At 31.9% G+C, this 15,885-nt stretch overlaps 1 protein-coding gene across 3 annotated transcripts; it reads left to right on the top strand.

Annotated features, from left to right (window-relative positions):
* The first annotated feature begins 770 nt into the window (after positions 1 to 770).
* On the top strand, positions 771 to 15,411 carry LOC113848883 (5'-nucleotidase domain-containing protein 4-like). Of its 3 annotated transcripts, XM_027478284.1 has the most exons (18): positions 788 to 1,164; positions 3,830 to 3,927; positions 5,112 to 5,231; positions 7,341 to 7,430; positions 7,533 to 7,648; positions 9,775 to 9,874; positions 10,344 to 10,415; positions 10,490 to 10,537; positions 10,626 to 10,703; positions 10,781 to 10,900; positions 10,980 to 11,085; positions 12,409 to 12,572; positions 12,921 to 12,940; positions 13,013 to 13,115; positions 13,913 to 14,043; positions 14,582 to 14,644; positions 14,736 to 14,814; positions 14,917 to 15,051. In XM_027478284.1, the coding sequence occupies exons 1-18, from the start codon at positions 900 to 902 to the stop codon at positions 15,025 to 15,027; spliced, it is 1,884 nt and encodes a 627-aa protein (XP_027334085.1). In that variant the 5' UTR covers positions 788 to 899; the 3' UTR covers positions 15,028 to 15,051. The 3 variants fall into 3 exon arrangements, 2 of the variants coding, with proteins under 2 accessions (XP_027334085.1, XP_027334077.1); XM_027478276.1 differs by lacking the exon at positions 12,921 to 12,940 and having other exon boundaries at positions 12,981 to 13,115; positions 14,917 to 15,411; XR_003502039.1 differs by lacking the exons at positions 12,921 to 12,940; positions 14,736 to 14,814 and having other exon boundaries at positions 771 to 1,164; positions 12,981 to 13,115; positions 14,582 to 14,735; positions 14,917 to 15,371.
* The last annotated feature ends 474 nt before the right edge of the window (positions 15,412 to 15,885 follow it).

The raw sequence follows: 15,885 nt of genomic DNA on the forward strand, positions 1-15,885 counted from the left end.
TTATATTGGTATAAGTATATAAATTATACTCATCTTTATATGATCAATAATTTTATACATAATATACTTTTTATTAATATAATGATTAAATTTAATTATATATTATCTTAATTGCCCGTGTCAAATTTTATCAAAAGTAAAAATAAAATGAAAATATATTATATTTATACATTTCAAATATATATATATATATATATATATATATTATATCAATTTTGATATAAAAAATTATATTAAACAATTTTAGATTAATCTAAAGTTTTGCAAATATTATCTATATAATTAAAAAATTTAATTTAACAGTTAATTTTTTTTAAATTATGTAATAAAAAATGTTTAAAAATATATAAGTAAGAAATATAAATTTTAATGACCATGGTGGATTAATTAGTAGAAAGTTTTCCAGGCTAACATATGATCATGCAGCTCCAATAAGTATTCAAAAGGATTTCAATAGAAAAAAACCTTAAAAATTAATCTTTTATTTATTTATTCTCACATTTCACTCTTCATCGTTAATAACAAAACTATATTTTTTAAAAGGAAAAATCTAATATCTCAGCATGCTTAAATATTAACATATTTTAAAATTGAAAATTACAAGTAGAATAATTTGAGAATAAAAAATAAATATAAAATAAGTAGAAAGCCCTCAAAGTTAAACTTATATTTTGGGATATTTCACTCTTCACTTAAATAAGAAGTTAGAAAACGACATTGACACGACGGGGGAATAGAAAAATGAAATAGTTGAATGAAATGTGAACTGATTCTCCAATCTCCATGCTGTCACTCACTTTCTGCGTTCCGAAGAACACAGATTCTGTTTTCCATTGTTCTCCCGCCAACTAAACCTCCATCGCCACCGTCGCCACCGCCGCCACTGCACTCCCACGCAGATGTTCGTCGCTAAGCCCTTCTCCCTACCCCTCCATGTTTCTCCAACTAACTGCTTCAAAAACGGACCCACTTCCCGTAACGCCTTTTTCAATGTAGAACTCACTATACACGCTTCCACGCTCTGTCTCTGTTCCGTTGACTCTAACCAAGTCAATGACGGGAGCGTTTTCTCCGTTACGCCTTCCAATAGCTGCGACGTCGATTATCTTGGCGAAAGCACCAAAGGGAACTTGAACGTTAAGGTGGAGCACCTCGAGGCTTTTGGTAAAACTCTCAACTTCATCCGTTACCGTTTTGTGTTCTGTTCCATATACTTCAGTTTTTTTGTTTGTGCTGTGTGGAGTGGTGTGTTGTTCTGTTGGAGTTGTGTGATTATATGTTTATGTTCAGCTGCACGGTGTTCCATGTTTCTTGTGTCTTGCGAGGAGCTAATGAAATTAATTTATAACTTCCGAAAGCTTCTTTTAGTTTATTTTAATAAGCTTCTAATATCGTTTATTAAAGTAAGCTCTTTCTAGCTTATTCTAGAAAGTTTTATGGTCAAATCTATGACATGAGCCCTTATGGGGAGTGTCTATTGCCACTCCCATATTTTATTCCCACTCCTATTATTAATGCGGTTATAAGATAGAAAAAAAAATGATCTTTTAGACAAAAATGGCTTAAATAAGAACACAATAGACATATAAGAACGACAATAGACACTCGCCTTATGTAATAAAAACTTATTGAGTAAGCGCTTAATTAATCTATGTTTCGGTACCTACCCTTGGTCATGGACAGTGGGCTTTTATGGTTGAATTGTAGTGCTGATTTTGCTCGTCAATGTACTGGACAGAACCAGGTTAGATGGATTTCGCTTGTTCTGTCACAGGGTGGTGAATTTGGTTGTAACATGATTCTTTGGTTGTAACTTCCTTGCTACCAACTGCTGGTTCATTTCCTTTTATTGGAAAATGGATTGTGTGCTTAATTGATTAGAACTTTTGAATTTGGCAAATGCTAATGAGCCATGTTAGGGAACTTGTAAATAATTAAAAAATGGAAAGTATTGAATGAAAAGTAAAGAATTTTAAGTTCCGATGTTTAATGCTTTCATTTTTTTTCCTTAACAAGTTCTCTTAGGTAACTCATTAGTTGGATCTTTTGTTTTGCCACTCTTCTCTCCGAGAAGCATGCCAACTCATTCTGTCAAAATGTTTTGTTGATTCAATGATCCATTAGTATTACACGAGTTGGTATAAAGCAAAGGAGCAAGAACACTTCAAAACAGTAGGCCATGTTTGTATTGTATCCATGTTGGACAGTTCATAGACACTTCAAATACACCTAGTTACATTATAATAAGTATAGCTTTTAATATTAAACTTTTATACTAATACAGATGAGATATCACAATAATTAGATAAACTATAGGATTTTATTATGTCTATAATGACTCATTCTCATTTTAAAGAATCAATTCTGAGATTATGGGTTAAGATTTGTGTCCTATGTTAATTATATATGTTGTATAATAGCCATGTCATGTGCTATGTTTTTTCAAACGTTGCCACATCTTCATGTCCTCATCATATCATATGTGTATTGTATCATAACCACGCTTGCTAGGTATGAAGCTTAGGCTTAGTTAAAAATGGGCTGGGCTTGGTGTTAGGCTCATTCTATTGAGGTCCATGTTGTAGTCCATGATAAGTTAAGTATTTCTGGGGCATAATCCCCTCTCCACTATATATGGAACTACTTACTTGTCTAAACAATGAAATGATGTATGGTTTGGTAGAGGAAGATTTGGTTTATGTCTTGTACAATTTTGTGTGCATCTTTAACAAGGTTTTAATTTCTAGTCATGGATTTAAGAGGTGTGTATGATTTGCAATGATCTTCTCTCTATCAAGTATTATAGATGTGTTATGTTTGATAGTTTTTAGTAGAATGGAAGGGAAAGTAGGGGATGAAAGAATAGTCACTTTGCCTTGTTTGAATGTTTATGTAAGAAGAGGATGGGAATTCTCTTTCCCTTGTTTGAGAGTTAAAGTTGAATGGAATAGAAGGGAAACTATTTCCCTTATGTATAACCCTTGCTCAACTTTCCCCTGAAGTTTTCTTGTTAGAAGAAGGGAAGGAAGGCAGTGAAGGAGTCATTTGACTTCTTTGAGAGTTAAATTTGAAGTGTAGAGGAAGGGTGAAGGGGAAATATTTTGAAGGGCTGAGCTAGACATTTTTTATAAGGCAGCCAAAGAGAAAAATACTAGGGTCCAAGTTCAAAATATTTCCCCCCCACAAAAATTACATATAGAATCAGTAATTTTTATTATAAAACATTTGCGCTAGAGGGAACGACTCAGGCCTGGGCTGTTTCCCTTGTTTAATTTAGTTTTTAATCGAGCTTCATGGCATTGCTTGATTTATGTAACCGACCTCACCTAGTAGGATAAGACTTGGTTGTTATTGTAATCACTTAACCTCCTAAAATTTGGTTTCAAATGGAAATACTGATTTTTAAACTGAATCAAATGGAACACATACACACACACACATCATATGACCTTATTGTTAGAAAAATATGGTTTTTCCATTCTCATTAAATCCCACCCAAAGTTTAGTTTTAATTATCTTGAGCTTATTGGATTCAACTAAAGTATCATTTTCTTCAAACCAAACTTCGGTTGGGTATGTAGTAGACATGGATATAAATCAAGAAGGAAAAATGTATTTGGTTGTTTAATTTCAAATACCATGTTTTCTCTGTTTATGCCCCAATCTGGGAGGAAAAATTTTAAGGCTTATCCCTCCCTATTCATCCTTAAAATTGTTAGAACAAGGATATTGTAATTTGTTCCTTTTGTCATAAATTATTGATATTAACTACAGATAATCAAATATATATCTTTGGTTGTGGTTGCAATGATCTTGGTTTCCCTTGTAGGAATTGATGGACATGCTGCATTAGAAGGTCCAATAGAGGAGGTGGCCAGAACAGAAGCTAGAGAAGCTGATGATTTACTGAAAAAATTGGATATTCCGGTGCATTAGACCTACTAGCTTTATGTTTTTGGAGTCTCAAAATGAATAGTTATAGAGTAAATTACACATACCTCCCCTTATGCAGTTTGTGAAGCCTATGCAAATTACAAGTTGCAACCAACCCATTACCTAGTTATGCATTGGCCTATTCCTTTTCAATTGTTCTTTTTCATGAGACAATTACATTCTATATGATTGTTTTTCTTTCATAAACATATACTCCTTGCATAACTTTTTCAACAACCTTAATAAACAACTAAATGCAGGCCTTTGTATAATATGTAACCAGAGGAGGAATTGTGATAGGTTTCACAAACTTGAGACTTCAATGTAATTTTCTTATAGAATTACTTTTACGTTTGGTTCCTCTTCTATTTGTGCAATTTTTTGTCCCCCAATATTTTTTTGCTACAATCAAGTCCTCCAATTTTTCTAATTAAACAAATCAAGTCCTGTTAGTCTGCAATCCAGTTTTTAAGGAAAATAACTGACATGGCTCATGATTCTTAGATGTGGAATACAAAATTCTTTAATTGGTCATCCAAAAGAACTCACTGTGAGATGTGGGATTAAAGTGCATCATCCATTGGTTTCTTTATGTTTAGTTTTACTATACTAGTTGATCCATTTTAGTCGTACATGTCACAGTGGGTCCTTTTAAATGACCAACTCGGTACCAAATTATGTTGCATCTGAAAATCGTGTGCCATGCTGCATTAATTATTTCCATTTGTAATTGAATGACAGACTGATGGAATGACTTGATTTGTTTAATTGGAAAAATTAGGGGACTTAATTGGAGCAAAACATTATTGAGGGACCAAAATCACTCTAGGATACAGTAACCTGGCCACAAAGGTGTGCCACATTTGAGAAAGTTGTATATGATAATGAGATTTTTATGTGGTAAATTAATTTGTTGTCATTGTACATTTGTGCAATTTGAACCATTACTTTTCTTCCCTTTCAATTAATGAACTGATTAATAATTATCTATTTTATTTTACCTCAAGATTTGGGCATAATATATATCTTTTACCAATAGTTGTTTTTTTCACAATTGTTGCTGGCCAGCTCACTTTGTCTCTCTATTTTTATGCTCTTACTCTTGTCTGTTTGGATTTTGGCTGGGAGCTTTATAAATTTACATTAAGTAAACAATATTCTTTAGTGTCCTCATGCAGAGTCCTTATTCATCAAGAAATTCACCTCGTGGAATATTCTGCACTCGGACACTGAATCTACGATCCATTAGTGCCATCGGATATGACATGGATTATACCTTGATGCATTATAATGTGAAGGTAATCATTGAAATTATAGGGATTTAAGTATGAAAGAAGGAAAAGAGAAAAAAAGACACTATAATATTTTCTTGTGAATAACGATGTAATAAAATAGATGAAACACTAAACCCCTCTTTATTCTAGTAATTGACTCATAATCCTAGTCAAATACAGAAACAATTCAATAAGTATAATGAAATATAACTTGTTTGGTCATTGGTGTTTTAAGTGAGGATTGGGTTTGCCCCAAGGATCTCCGGCTGTTCTTTTCTGTTAATTTTAGAGGATTTTGCACCAGTAGGGATGCTAAAAAGCTTTGGTGCTGTTTTCAAATTGAAGATATTTGTTGCATCTGTTTGAAAAGAAATGCTGGAATCTTTATTGATTGTTGGTTGTCTCTTGAGTTTATTTGAGATGGAGCAGTTCACCTAGCATCTTTGTGGTGTTTTGCAATGGTCCTTTTTGAAGTGGCATTTTTGTATGATCTTCAGAGAGAGTGGCATGTTGCATTGCATATTTCTAGTTTTGAGCTCTTTTTCTCCTTTTTTATTCTTGGCAAAAGTAGAAAATGAAAATCTAAAAATTTAGACCAAGTTGAATGTATTAAGAATGAAGAGAAAAAAGTTTTGGTTACATATCAAAACATCAAAGGCTGATGGAAAAACTCTTTATAAACCTTTTTAACGATGGATAAGGTGTAAATGGAAATATAGCAAGATTAGAAGTGCAAGTGAATGATCTAAATTTATCATTATTGTAAAATTTGTTTGAAAAATAAAGGAAATTCATAAGATGGACAATGAAAGCAGTTGGCCCCAATAATATCCGTTTTAAAATTTAGAGAATGTTTAGGAGAACAAAGAATTAAATGACTTACTAAACTCTTTAATAAGATTTTAAGATTTAAAAATATGTTAGATGAATAGAGGAAGAATATTTTGGTTTCAATATACAAAAACAAGAGTGATATTCAAAATTGTGTGAACTATAAATGGATTAAAATTATGAATCGCACTATAAAGTTGTGAAAAAAAAATTAATTAAACATAGATTACGAGATGCAACTAAAATTATAGAAAATCTATTTAGTTTTATATCATAGAGATTTATAGCAAAAGTTATATATATATATATATATATATATATATATATATATTACAAAAGTTGATTGAAAAACATCGTTACAAAAGAAAATGGCTTACATGGAATAGAAATGAGAATATTAAGGTGGATGAGTGATTATATGAGAAATGACAAAATAAGAAATAATTGTATATGTAAAAATATTGAGATAGCATCTATAATGGAAGAGATAATTAAAAATCATCTAAAGTAGTTTGGTCATATGTAAAAAAAATACTTGAAAACACCAATAAGGAAAATGGATGACATAACTTTTAGTCTAGTAAAAAGAAGTAGAGGGATGCCTATAACCTTAGAGGAAGTTATTAAAAGAAATATGTTGGTTAATAATATTTCTGAGAATTTAGTTTATGATTGAACTGAATGGCACCGTATAATCCATGCAACCGACTTTACCTAAGGGGATAATACTTTATTGTTGTTGTTGTAGTAGCTCTTGAGGATCTTGTGTCCTAGCATTTGACCTCTCTTTTCTACCTTAGTAAATTGTTTATTAAAAAATGGAAACTATTCCTACAAGATCATCCAAGATAATCTTATATACTCTAAGATACATCGATAATTTTATGAGATATATAGTTTTTGTGAACCATTTTAATTTAACTGCTAAGCTTGCACATATAACTTTGCCTAATCTTCACTTGTATTATATGTCATATATTTAAACAAAAAAATAAAAGTACAAGTAATATTTGTAATTTTTGAATTAGGTTATACAAATGTGATGCAAACAGTGATTGGGCATCATATGAATTTTTAAATGAAAATTCTTTCTTTGGCATTTGTTAATTTTGACAGTGTACCACAGAAGTGAAAGTACAGATTGTTTTCTCCTTACTCTGCTGAAAGTTTTTACTTGTATATGTACATCAAATATTAAGTATGAAAGAGGTCTTATTTTTAAGCATTACCTGAAACTATAGGTTATTTAGTGTATGTATTCTGGTAAATGGACTTCTTTGATGTTGATACAAGTTCTTACAGGCTTGGGAAGGGCGGGCTTATGATTACTGTATGGAAAACCTCAAGAATATGGGTTTCCCTGTTGATGGACTTGCATTTGATCCAGACCTGGTAACATGTTATCTCTTGCAAGCTGAAGCATTTTGCACTTTATTGTATTACTATTATCTCTGATTTGTCCAAGCAATATTTGCATTGCATTATGCCTTTCAGGTTATTAGAGGCCTTGTCATAGATAAAGAGAGAGGCAATTTGGTTAAAGCTGATCGATTTGGTTATATAAAGAGAGTCATGCATGGAACCAAAATGTTATCTACTCGTGCTGTGAGGTATGTGTTGAGCTTTGTGATTCTGAATTTTGATTATAGAAATATGTGCATAGTTTTCTTGTGAATTTGTTATATAATCAACAAACCTTGCAATATCGAAGTTGAGTCAGAAGACACAATGCAGTCATATGTTCAGTTATCTTGAAGTCAAGGTACCACTGTTAAGTTTCGGAGTTGATTTTCAAAAGGGAAAAGAGGGCGAGACATTTTTCATTTCTAATAAATATTCTCTAATTTCATAAATTTTTAAAATAAAATAATAGATTGATATAAACTTAATGTGTTGATCTTTTATTTACTTTAAAAACATTACATAACTATCTTAATTTAAAAATAAAATATTTGCTCTCTCCCTTTTCCTCGAAAACCTAATTCACAAGCATTCCTTATCGTTTATTGGATCAGTAGAGTTTAGTACTCCTTTAACTTTACTTGTGCATATTACATAATCACTGGATTAGCTACTGTTTCTGTTAGAATATCCGAAAAATATTCAGCAATATCTTGATTATATCTTAGTATAGTTTCTAGTATCTTAGGATCAAATTTTAAATTTCCTTATCATCTCATGATTTATCTTTATTTAATTAAGATTAAGGGTTTTGTAGAAATATAAATAGGGATTAACATTGTCTTTTACATCACATCTGTCACATCATATCATATTTGACATGTCATTTAGTCTCTATTTTCTGCTTTTCCTCCCTCAATACCTAAACTCCTGTGATTTCATAATGTTATCCATGCACTTGTTTTGCTGCAAGTTGGTGCTATCTTTCCAACTTTTCCATTCATCCTTTTTTTGCATATTGACTTTGTTTTGTCCCTATCTTTTCATAGATTGACTCCATTAGATTTGTAGTCTGGTTCAACTCTGATTTATCTCATCTTTGATCCCAGATGCTAGATAGTTCCATCCCTACTTTCAAATGCAATCTAACACTCCAATCCTAGATATAATCTCTTGTTTTCCTAGCTGTATAGTCTAGATTGTCTCTCATTGTCCCATCTCCGAATGCAGTTTTGTCCTTCAGAATGTGCAGTTTAGCCCGTTTCTGATCCTAGATAAAATCTAGCTGTCCCATCTTTTATCCACTTTGAGTCTAGTCCAAGATGCAATTTTATCTTGTTTCCTTGCCATTAAATTATATTTTTAGATTATTTTCTTTCAGTATTTTTAGTTGTAATAAGCTAAGTTAGAATATAAAAACTATCTCTAATAAATAATATATGAATTGTATCATAGAATGATTTATAGAGTATTTTAGGATTGGTTTTTGTTAGAATGTAAATACTCTTAGATATTACAGATTTAATTCTTAATTATTAGGTAAAAATTAATTGTATTTGATTCTGTAAATGAGTATAAATTTATATTGTGTGGTCTATATTAGACACAACATATTCAGTAAACATAGTTTTCTATAGTTTTCATACTCTTAATTATCTCATAATTTCCCTTATTTAATTAGGAATAAGGGTCTTTATTAGTATTACTTCAGTCATATTTTTGTCACTGATGAGGGATATCTCAATCTCACCACACACCCCGCAAGCCTAGATTTGACATTTCGAGTGTGGAGATTGTATGACTAATTATTTATTCTTTTATATTGCACTGGAAAAGTGTAGGCCAAGTGGGATGCACTAGGAAACTCACAGAATTAGGTTAATTGCATTTGAAAAATTTGTGGGGCTAGGTCATTTTTTTATGGTTGAGGTTGCTCAATGTCAGATTCACAATAGGCTCTTACACTATCTTAAATTTGGGTTTGGGCCTAACTTAATCCTTTCCAACACAACTACCCCAAGTCTCTAGTATATCTGAAAGACCCCATGTTGCTAAAACTATCTTGTAAGGTGAGGATTGTCATAACTTTCATAAGCACTACTTTGGCCATTTTGTAGTCAATGTGGGATTTCAACAGTGTTTTATCTTTTGTATGACATCTGTTACATCAGAACACACCTAACACATCATATAGTCTTTATTTTTGTCTTTTACTCCTCCAGTACCTAATCTCCCCCCCTCCCCCATAATTTCAATAGTTTCCACATTGACTTCATATAGCCTTCATATTGCTGGAGTAATAGTTTCTGTAGTGTTAATTTTATGTGCATGAAAGTGAGATGTATGGGAGAGAACTAGTGGACCTGCGGCAGGAGAGTCGATGGGAATTTCTCAACACATTTTTCTCTGTGTCTGAAGCTGTGGCATATATGCAGGTATATTTTGATTGTTGTTGAATACCTCTAAAAGTTTACTGGAACTATATTCAGCCACAATTTTGCAGGAGCATTTAAATTTTAGTTTATCTGTCTTTTTTTAAATCCCTGGAAAGGGTGATAGATTGTATTAGTGTCTTAAAATTGAGTGTTGTTAGCTATATCTATGAGCTCTAATAGGGCATGCAGAGGTGAAACTACCAAGTCTCCTTAGTCGACTCTATTAGTTAACTAGGGATTCCAAATGTTTTATTCATTCAAGTAGTTAATAGGTCCAAGTGAGTGTTCTGAGATATTATGATGTGTAGTTTTAACATGAAGCAGTTCTAGTAAGCAGCCTTTGTTATTTGATTCTTATCCTGTGACTAAAGGGTCACCTATTTTATGAGCATCTATTTTAGACGTGTCCACTTTAAATTTGTTTTGACATTTGACTTGGATGAGACTTTACTAATGTCATTTTTTTCAGTTGGTTGACAAGTTGGATGATGGGATTATACCATGCAATCTTGGCTCCTTTGATTATAAAGGGCTTTATAAGGTAGTGGACAAATATTTTCTTATCATTATATTTGATTAGAATGTTCCTTTTTTCACTTTTGGCATGAGTTGCAGGCTGTAGTAAAAGCTCTCTTCAGGGCACATGTAGAAGGACGCCTCAAGGTGAACACATTCATGTCTTGTGGTTGTCTAGGAAGATATGATTATATTGTGCTTTATTTGCACCTAATGACTTGCTGAATTTATGCAGAGTGAGATTATGTCTAACCCTGAACAGTTTGTAGAGCCTGATCCAGAATTACCCGTGGCACTTTTGGATCAGAAGGAGGTATTGCCTGTGGTATGTTATCTTTGCATTGCACATGATGTAATTCTACTCATTACTTGGTTGTCTTCATGAAACAGGCAGGCAAAAAACTCCTGCTTATTACCAACTCAGATTATCATTATACAGACAAAATGATGCATCATTCATTTAATAGATTCCTTCCTAATGACATGGGTTGGCGAGATTTATTTGACATTGTAAGTTCTTGTAAACTGTTGATACAATATGAAGTTATCCTCTTGATAGTGGATTAATGTGGTTCTCATTCATATGTAGGTAATTGTGTCAGCAAAGAAACCAGAATTCTTCCAAATGTCACACCCCATGTATGAAGTGGTGACAGATGAGGGCCTGATGCGTCCATGCTTCAAGGCTGAAACTGGTAATTGGTAATCCTTATGGTCCCATATTGCATGTTTCATTGCTTTTCCACGAAGTTTAAGAATGTTATTATTTTCTAATAAAGAAGATTGCAAGTTAGTTCAAACTTTTCCCTTATAGTTTAAAATATCAACTCAAGTGTTATCTAGAATACTATTCCTTACATATTTTAATTCAAAAGAAAAAAAACAGGAACAAACAAGAAAAGTAAAAAATGAATTTACTACTTGTCTTTAAGTGGAAAGTAAGTGTTACCAACTAAAAGAGGTAGTATTCCAATCCTTTAACAAGGGAGAAAGGTTATTTATTTATACTTTGGTATTGTCATATCATATACATTCATAACTGATATAATCTAGGATTTAGGCCCATTATTGTGAAGATCCCATAAACTATAGATATGACCAAAGTGGAACTTATAAAAGAAAGATAATCATCATCTTACAAGCTAATTTTTGGAGTTGAGTTAAGCCAAACTCAAATTCAAGAAATATAAATTATTGAGTGAGGAATTAAAAATTATAGACATACAAAAGAATCTGTCTTAATTACATAACAAAGCATATATTTATATTAGGAGTCATAAATATAATTACAATGATGTATAGTTATCCTAATTAACATGGTTACATAGTAGAGTATACATACATATGTTCATAATTGTATACTGTCTCTCAATATGATGTTGTGATAATCAAATTAAGTTTATTTGTGATAATCAAGTGACCTTACATATTGTTTCAAATCTAACATTTCATATTGAGATTGATTGTCATTTTATTAGAGAGAATATTTTATTTAGAGACATACTACTAGATTCATCAAGTCAAATGATTAACTAGTAAATGTTTCCACCAAGTCATTAAGAGGTCCTTGATTTATTTATGTATATAACAAGCTTGGTATAGATAATTTATATGCTCCAAGTTGAAAAGGTGTAAATAACGTAAAATGTGTTGATATTATAAATAGGGTAGATTATATGTTGTTTAATTATTTAATGAGTAACTACATATCCTTGTAGTTATCCTTGTATTCATTGACCATTCCCACTAATGACGTTTTTTACAACGTACAATTAATTATCGAGTTCTTAGTTCTTTTTATTCTAGAATTGATCAGATGGAATGACTGAACTGCTTTTTATTGTATTTCTCATGACCATAATACCACTTAAATAACCTGTGTTAGTTTGTGCCGAACATAACTGAGCTTCTAATTTTATTGTGAATATGGACAATGCATTGACTTTGTGATGTGCTACATTTGAAGTTATTTTTTAGATGATTTAGCTTTGTTATATTTTGTTTATCATAATCTGCAGGTGGTTTATACTCAGGTGGAAGCGCACAAATGGTTGAAAATTCCCTAAATATACATGGAGATGAGATATTGTATGTTGGAGACCATATTTACACTGATGTTAGTCAATCCAAAGTCCATTTGCGATGGCGAACAGCATTGATTTGTCGAGAACTAGAAGATGAGGTTAGTACAATCAATTTATGCAATGACAATATTTTGATTGTGATTTAATTATGCACTATAAAATTTCATTTTTCTCTTTAGCTGAAATATATATATAGAGGAAGAATCTTTTCGCATTAATGTAAGTTTAAAAATTCTTACATTCAATTTAAATTTTTTATTTAATTTACATCTAACGGGTTATAATTTATTACTTCAATAATTGTTAGATACAAATTAAATGAAAGGTTCAGATTAATTGTAAGAATTTTTAAATTTATACTAATATGAAAAGATCTTGTCTTTTATATATATATATGAACTCATCTTGAGAAAGGAAAAATGATATGAATGCTTGTTAACATTAAGTTATCAACTGGTTTCCAAAGGTGAAATTTCTTTGTGCTTTATAAAATGTTCAAACTGCAGTATAGTGCCCTAATTCATGGCCGGAGTCATAGACAAGCATTGGTGGAGCTTATAAATCAAAAGGAGGTAGTAGGTGATCTCTTTAACCAACTACGTCTGGCTCTACAGAGGCGAAGTAAAGGGCGTCCTGCACAGGTAAGTTTGGTCCTTTATTCATTATATATTGTATATTCAATGGCTTATTGGACACATAAATCTACCCATTGTTGATTAAGAATATTATTTTGCATTTTACATTTTTGCTCACGTGATCAACCTTCACTTCTGCTGATGTTTTGTTGCCTCATTTCTTTTCTTTTACTTTCTTAAGCTAAATTTGATCATCCAATGCAGTCATTAACCTTCTCACAATGACTCTATTTAAGCTGGTTTGTTCTTATAGTATTAAACCTGGTATGTGCTTATAGGAGTGGAATGAATTTTCCTTCCATATCTTGACGTTACTTTTCAAATTTCAACTGAACTTCTCATGTTCATACAACTCAAAATACGGTGAAAATTATCCCAAGGTTATCCTTGTTTACTTTATTGGCTCTCTATTTTGAGTTATTGAATATGCCATTGTGTTACATGTTTCATTTTGAACTGTACCTGATAAATTTAATGAGCAAAATTTCAAGGATGGCATATGTTTTCATTAATGTTGATATTAAGATTTTCCATGTACTGGAAGACCCTTGCTGCGACATGGATGACAAAACCCTTGCTGAAAGTATGCAAAAGCTACTTCTTTTTGTGCAAAGACTTGATCAATTAACCGCATTTAAATTGGCTCTCGATGTGGTGTTATAGACTATGCCATTGTGTTACATGTTTTTGTTTTTTTTTTTTTTAACCAAACCAGATAATTTAATATGAATATTATTCAAGAATGGCATATTGGCAACATGTATTTGTTAATATTGATATCAAGATTTTCTGTGTATTGAAAGACTCTTGCTGCAACTAAAATGGATGATGAAAATCTTACTGAAAGCATGCAAAAGCTACTTATTGTTATGCGAAGACTTGATGAAAAAATTGCTCCAATGCTAGAGGCAGAAGGGGAGCTCTTCAACAAAAGGTATGTTCAAAGTACGGAGTTATTGATATAGAAATTCTCTATCACACTCAGCTATTATTGATTTCTGCAACATATCTGTACACAGACCCTGTTTATTCTTATTATTGATTAGCCATGGGAAAGAATTTGTGATTGATGATTGATTTGGTCAACATGTCCCGTGCATTTTTCTAAAATACTCAACTCTTCTTTCATGCATCTGGCCAAAACTACTATTTTCTCCCCTCCCGAGGATTAACTTGTTATGTTAGAATAAGCATGCCATAAGCATCTAAAATGCAAAATCATCATGCAAAATATTATTAAAATAGCATGTGAACGTAGATTGTAGTAATCCATATTTTGTACTTCCAAAAGGTTGCAATAAATTGGCAACATTTTTTCTTCTATTTTTCATTATTTTGTTCTTCCTTCACTGTAGTAAGAGAGAGAAAAGCAGATTGGCCATTGTAACAATGAACTTATATGCTGCTTGTTGCATTTCAGTTATTTTTACCCCTTGCCTATGATATTAACCTGGTGTATCTGCCTACAATAGGTGGGGTTATCTTTCACGTGCTGGTTTGTGGGATAAAAGTCACTTGATGAGACAAATTGAGAAGTGCGTGCTCTCTTCTGGACTCCCCTGATTCTATTACACCAGACTATGCACTTTCTTGAAAATGAACTGTTTAAATATATTTCAATTGCAGGTATGCAGATATATATACCTCTAGGGTGTCAAACTTTTTATATTACACACCCTTTATGTATTTCCGCTCTCAGGAACAGGTATTCAGATCACCTTCACTTCCTTACCTCATCTTCCGAATCCTCAAAGCATTAGTTTATCATTTGGGTTGTGAACTTAAACATGTTTCTTGTGTTCTGCAGAACCTTGCACACGATTCATACACACACTATTGCTCACAACTTGGCAAATTTTCTTCCCATGGAAACTTGGAAGAAAATGGAGAAATTGAAAAAAAAAATGTCTCTGGTTGACTACAAAACACAGATATGTCATTTCAATCTTATATAATGCTGTGCTAATGATATTCTATAGTATTTAAATTGATAACAAGTCTATAAAGGGCCCCAGATATCGTGGTTTACAATGCTTTAGAAGTACCTATGTCAATAAGGTTGGATGTTTTTTTGGTCAACAATAAGGGTGGCGTATTAAGGTACTTTCCCTTGACCAAGTGGTGTTTTAGTTGGTTTTTGGTTTCAATGAGAGCAGAGGCCAAATCAAAAAGAAATAATTGCAAGGGTTTATGTTTCCAAATGAAGCTGAAGGCACGAACACAGCTAGCTATACAGTTTGGTAATCATATTGACATATCATTGTTGGCAATCAATCAAATTTGTACTGTGTCCCTCTATTGGGTTCAAATGAATCTATATTCCTATCATCGTGACAAATCATTGCATTCCTTTGTATATTTATTGCAGTCGTTTAAAGCTGGAATAACAAAAATAATAGGCCTGGCAGCATTTTAAAACTGGGTCCTTGTTCCATGTTTTTCATTTCACATCCAACTGTTATTCTCTCTTTCAATCGGACGTATAGTTTATTTTTAAAATAATATTAAAACTGAAGAAAAGTTCATGTATTTTTGGAACAAAAGTTACAAAACCATGGTACCAAACTGCACATATAGCGGAGATGTAATGAACAGTAAGTCAAATGCGTTACTTCTTTTAACATATAAGTTTAAAGCCAAATGGATATAGGAAGAAAAACATACTCCAAAAAATTTGAATTGATTTCAAGTAAGAGGGGAAAATTGCACTAATTAAAAAGAAAAGGAAACAGGTAATTAGTTCCAACTGATTCTTTCTCAACTTTGACATTAACAG

This window comes from Abrus precatorius, unplaced genomic scaffold, assembly GCF_003935025.1.
Source record: "Abrus precatorius isolate BTA unplaced genomic scaffold, Abrus_2018 Scaffold10, whole genome shotgun sequence".
NCBI classification, from domain to species: Eukaryota; Viridiplantae; Streptophyta; class Magnoliopsida; order Fabales; family Fabaceae; genus Abrus; species Abrus precatorius.

What these genes read in the sequence shown, in the direction of transcription:
- LOC113848883 (XM_027478276.1), top strand. Translation starts at nt 900, where the DNA reads ATGTTCGTCGCTAAGCCCTTCTCCCTACCCCTCCATGTTTCTCCAACT. An exon ending in GTAAAGGGCGTCCTGCACAG is followed by an intron (nt 13,116 to 13,912) that starts GTAAGTTTGGTC and finishes GTGTATTGAAAG; the next exon opens with ACTCTTGCTGCAACTAAAAT. An exon ending in TTGATGAGACAAATTGAGAA is followed by an intron (nt 14,645 to 14,735) that starts GTGCGTGCTCTC and finishes TTTCAATTGCAG; the next exon opens with GTATGCAGATATATATACCT.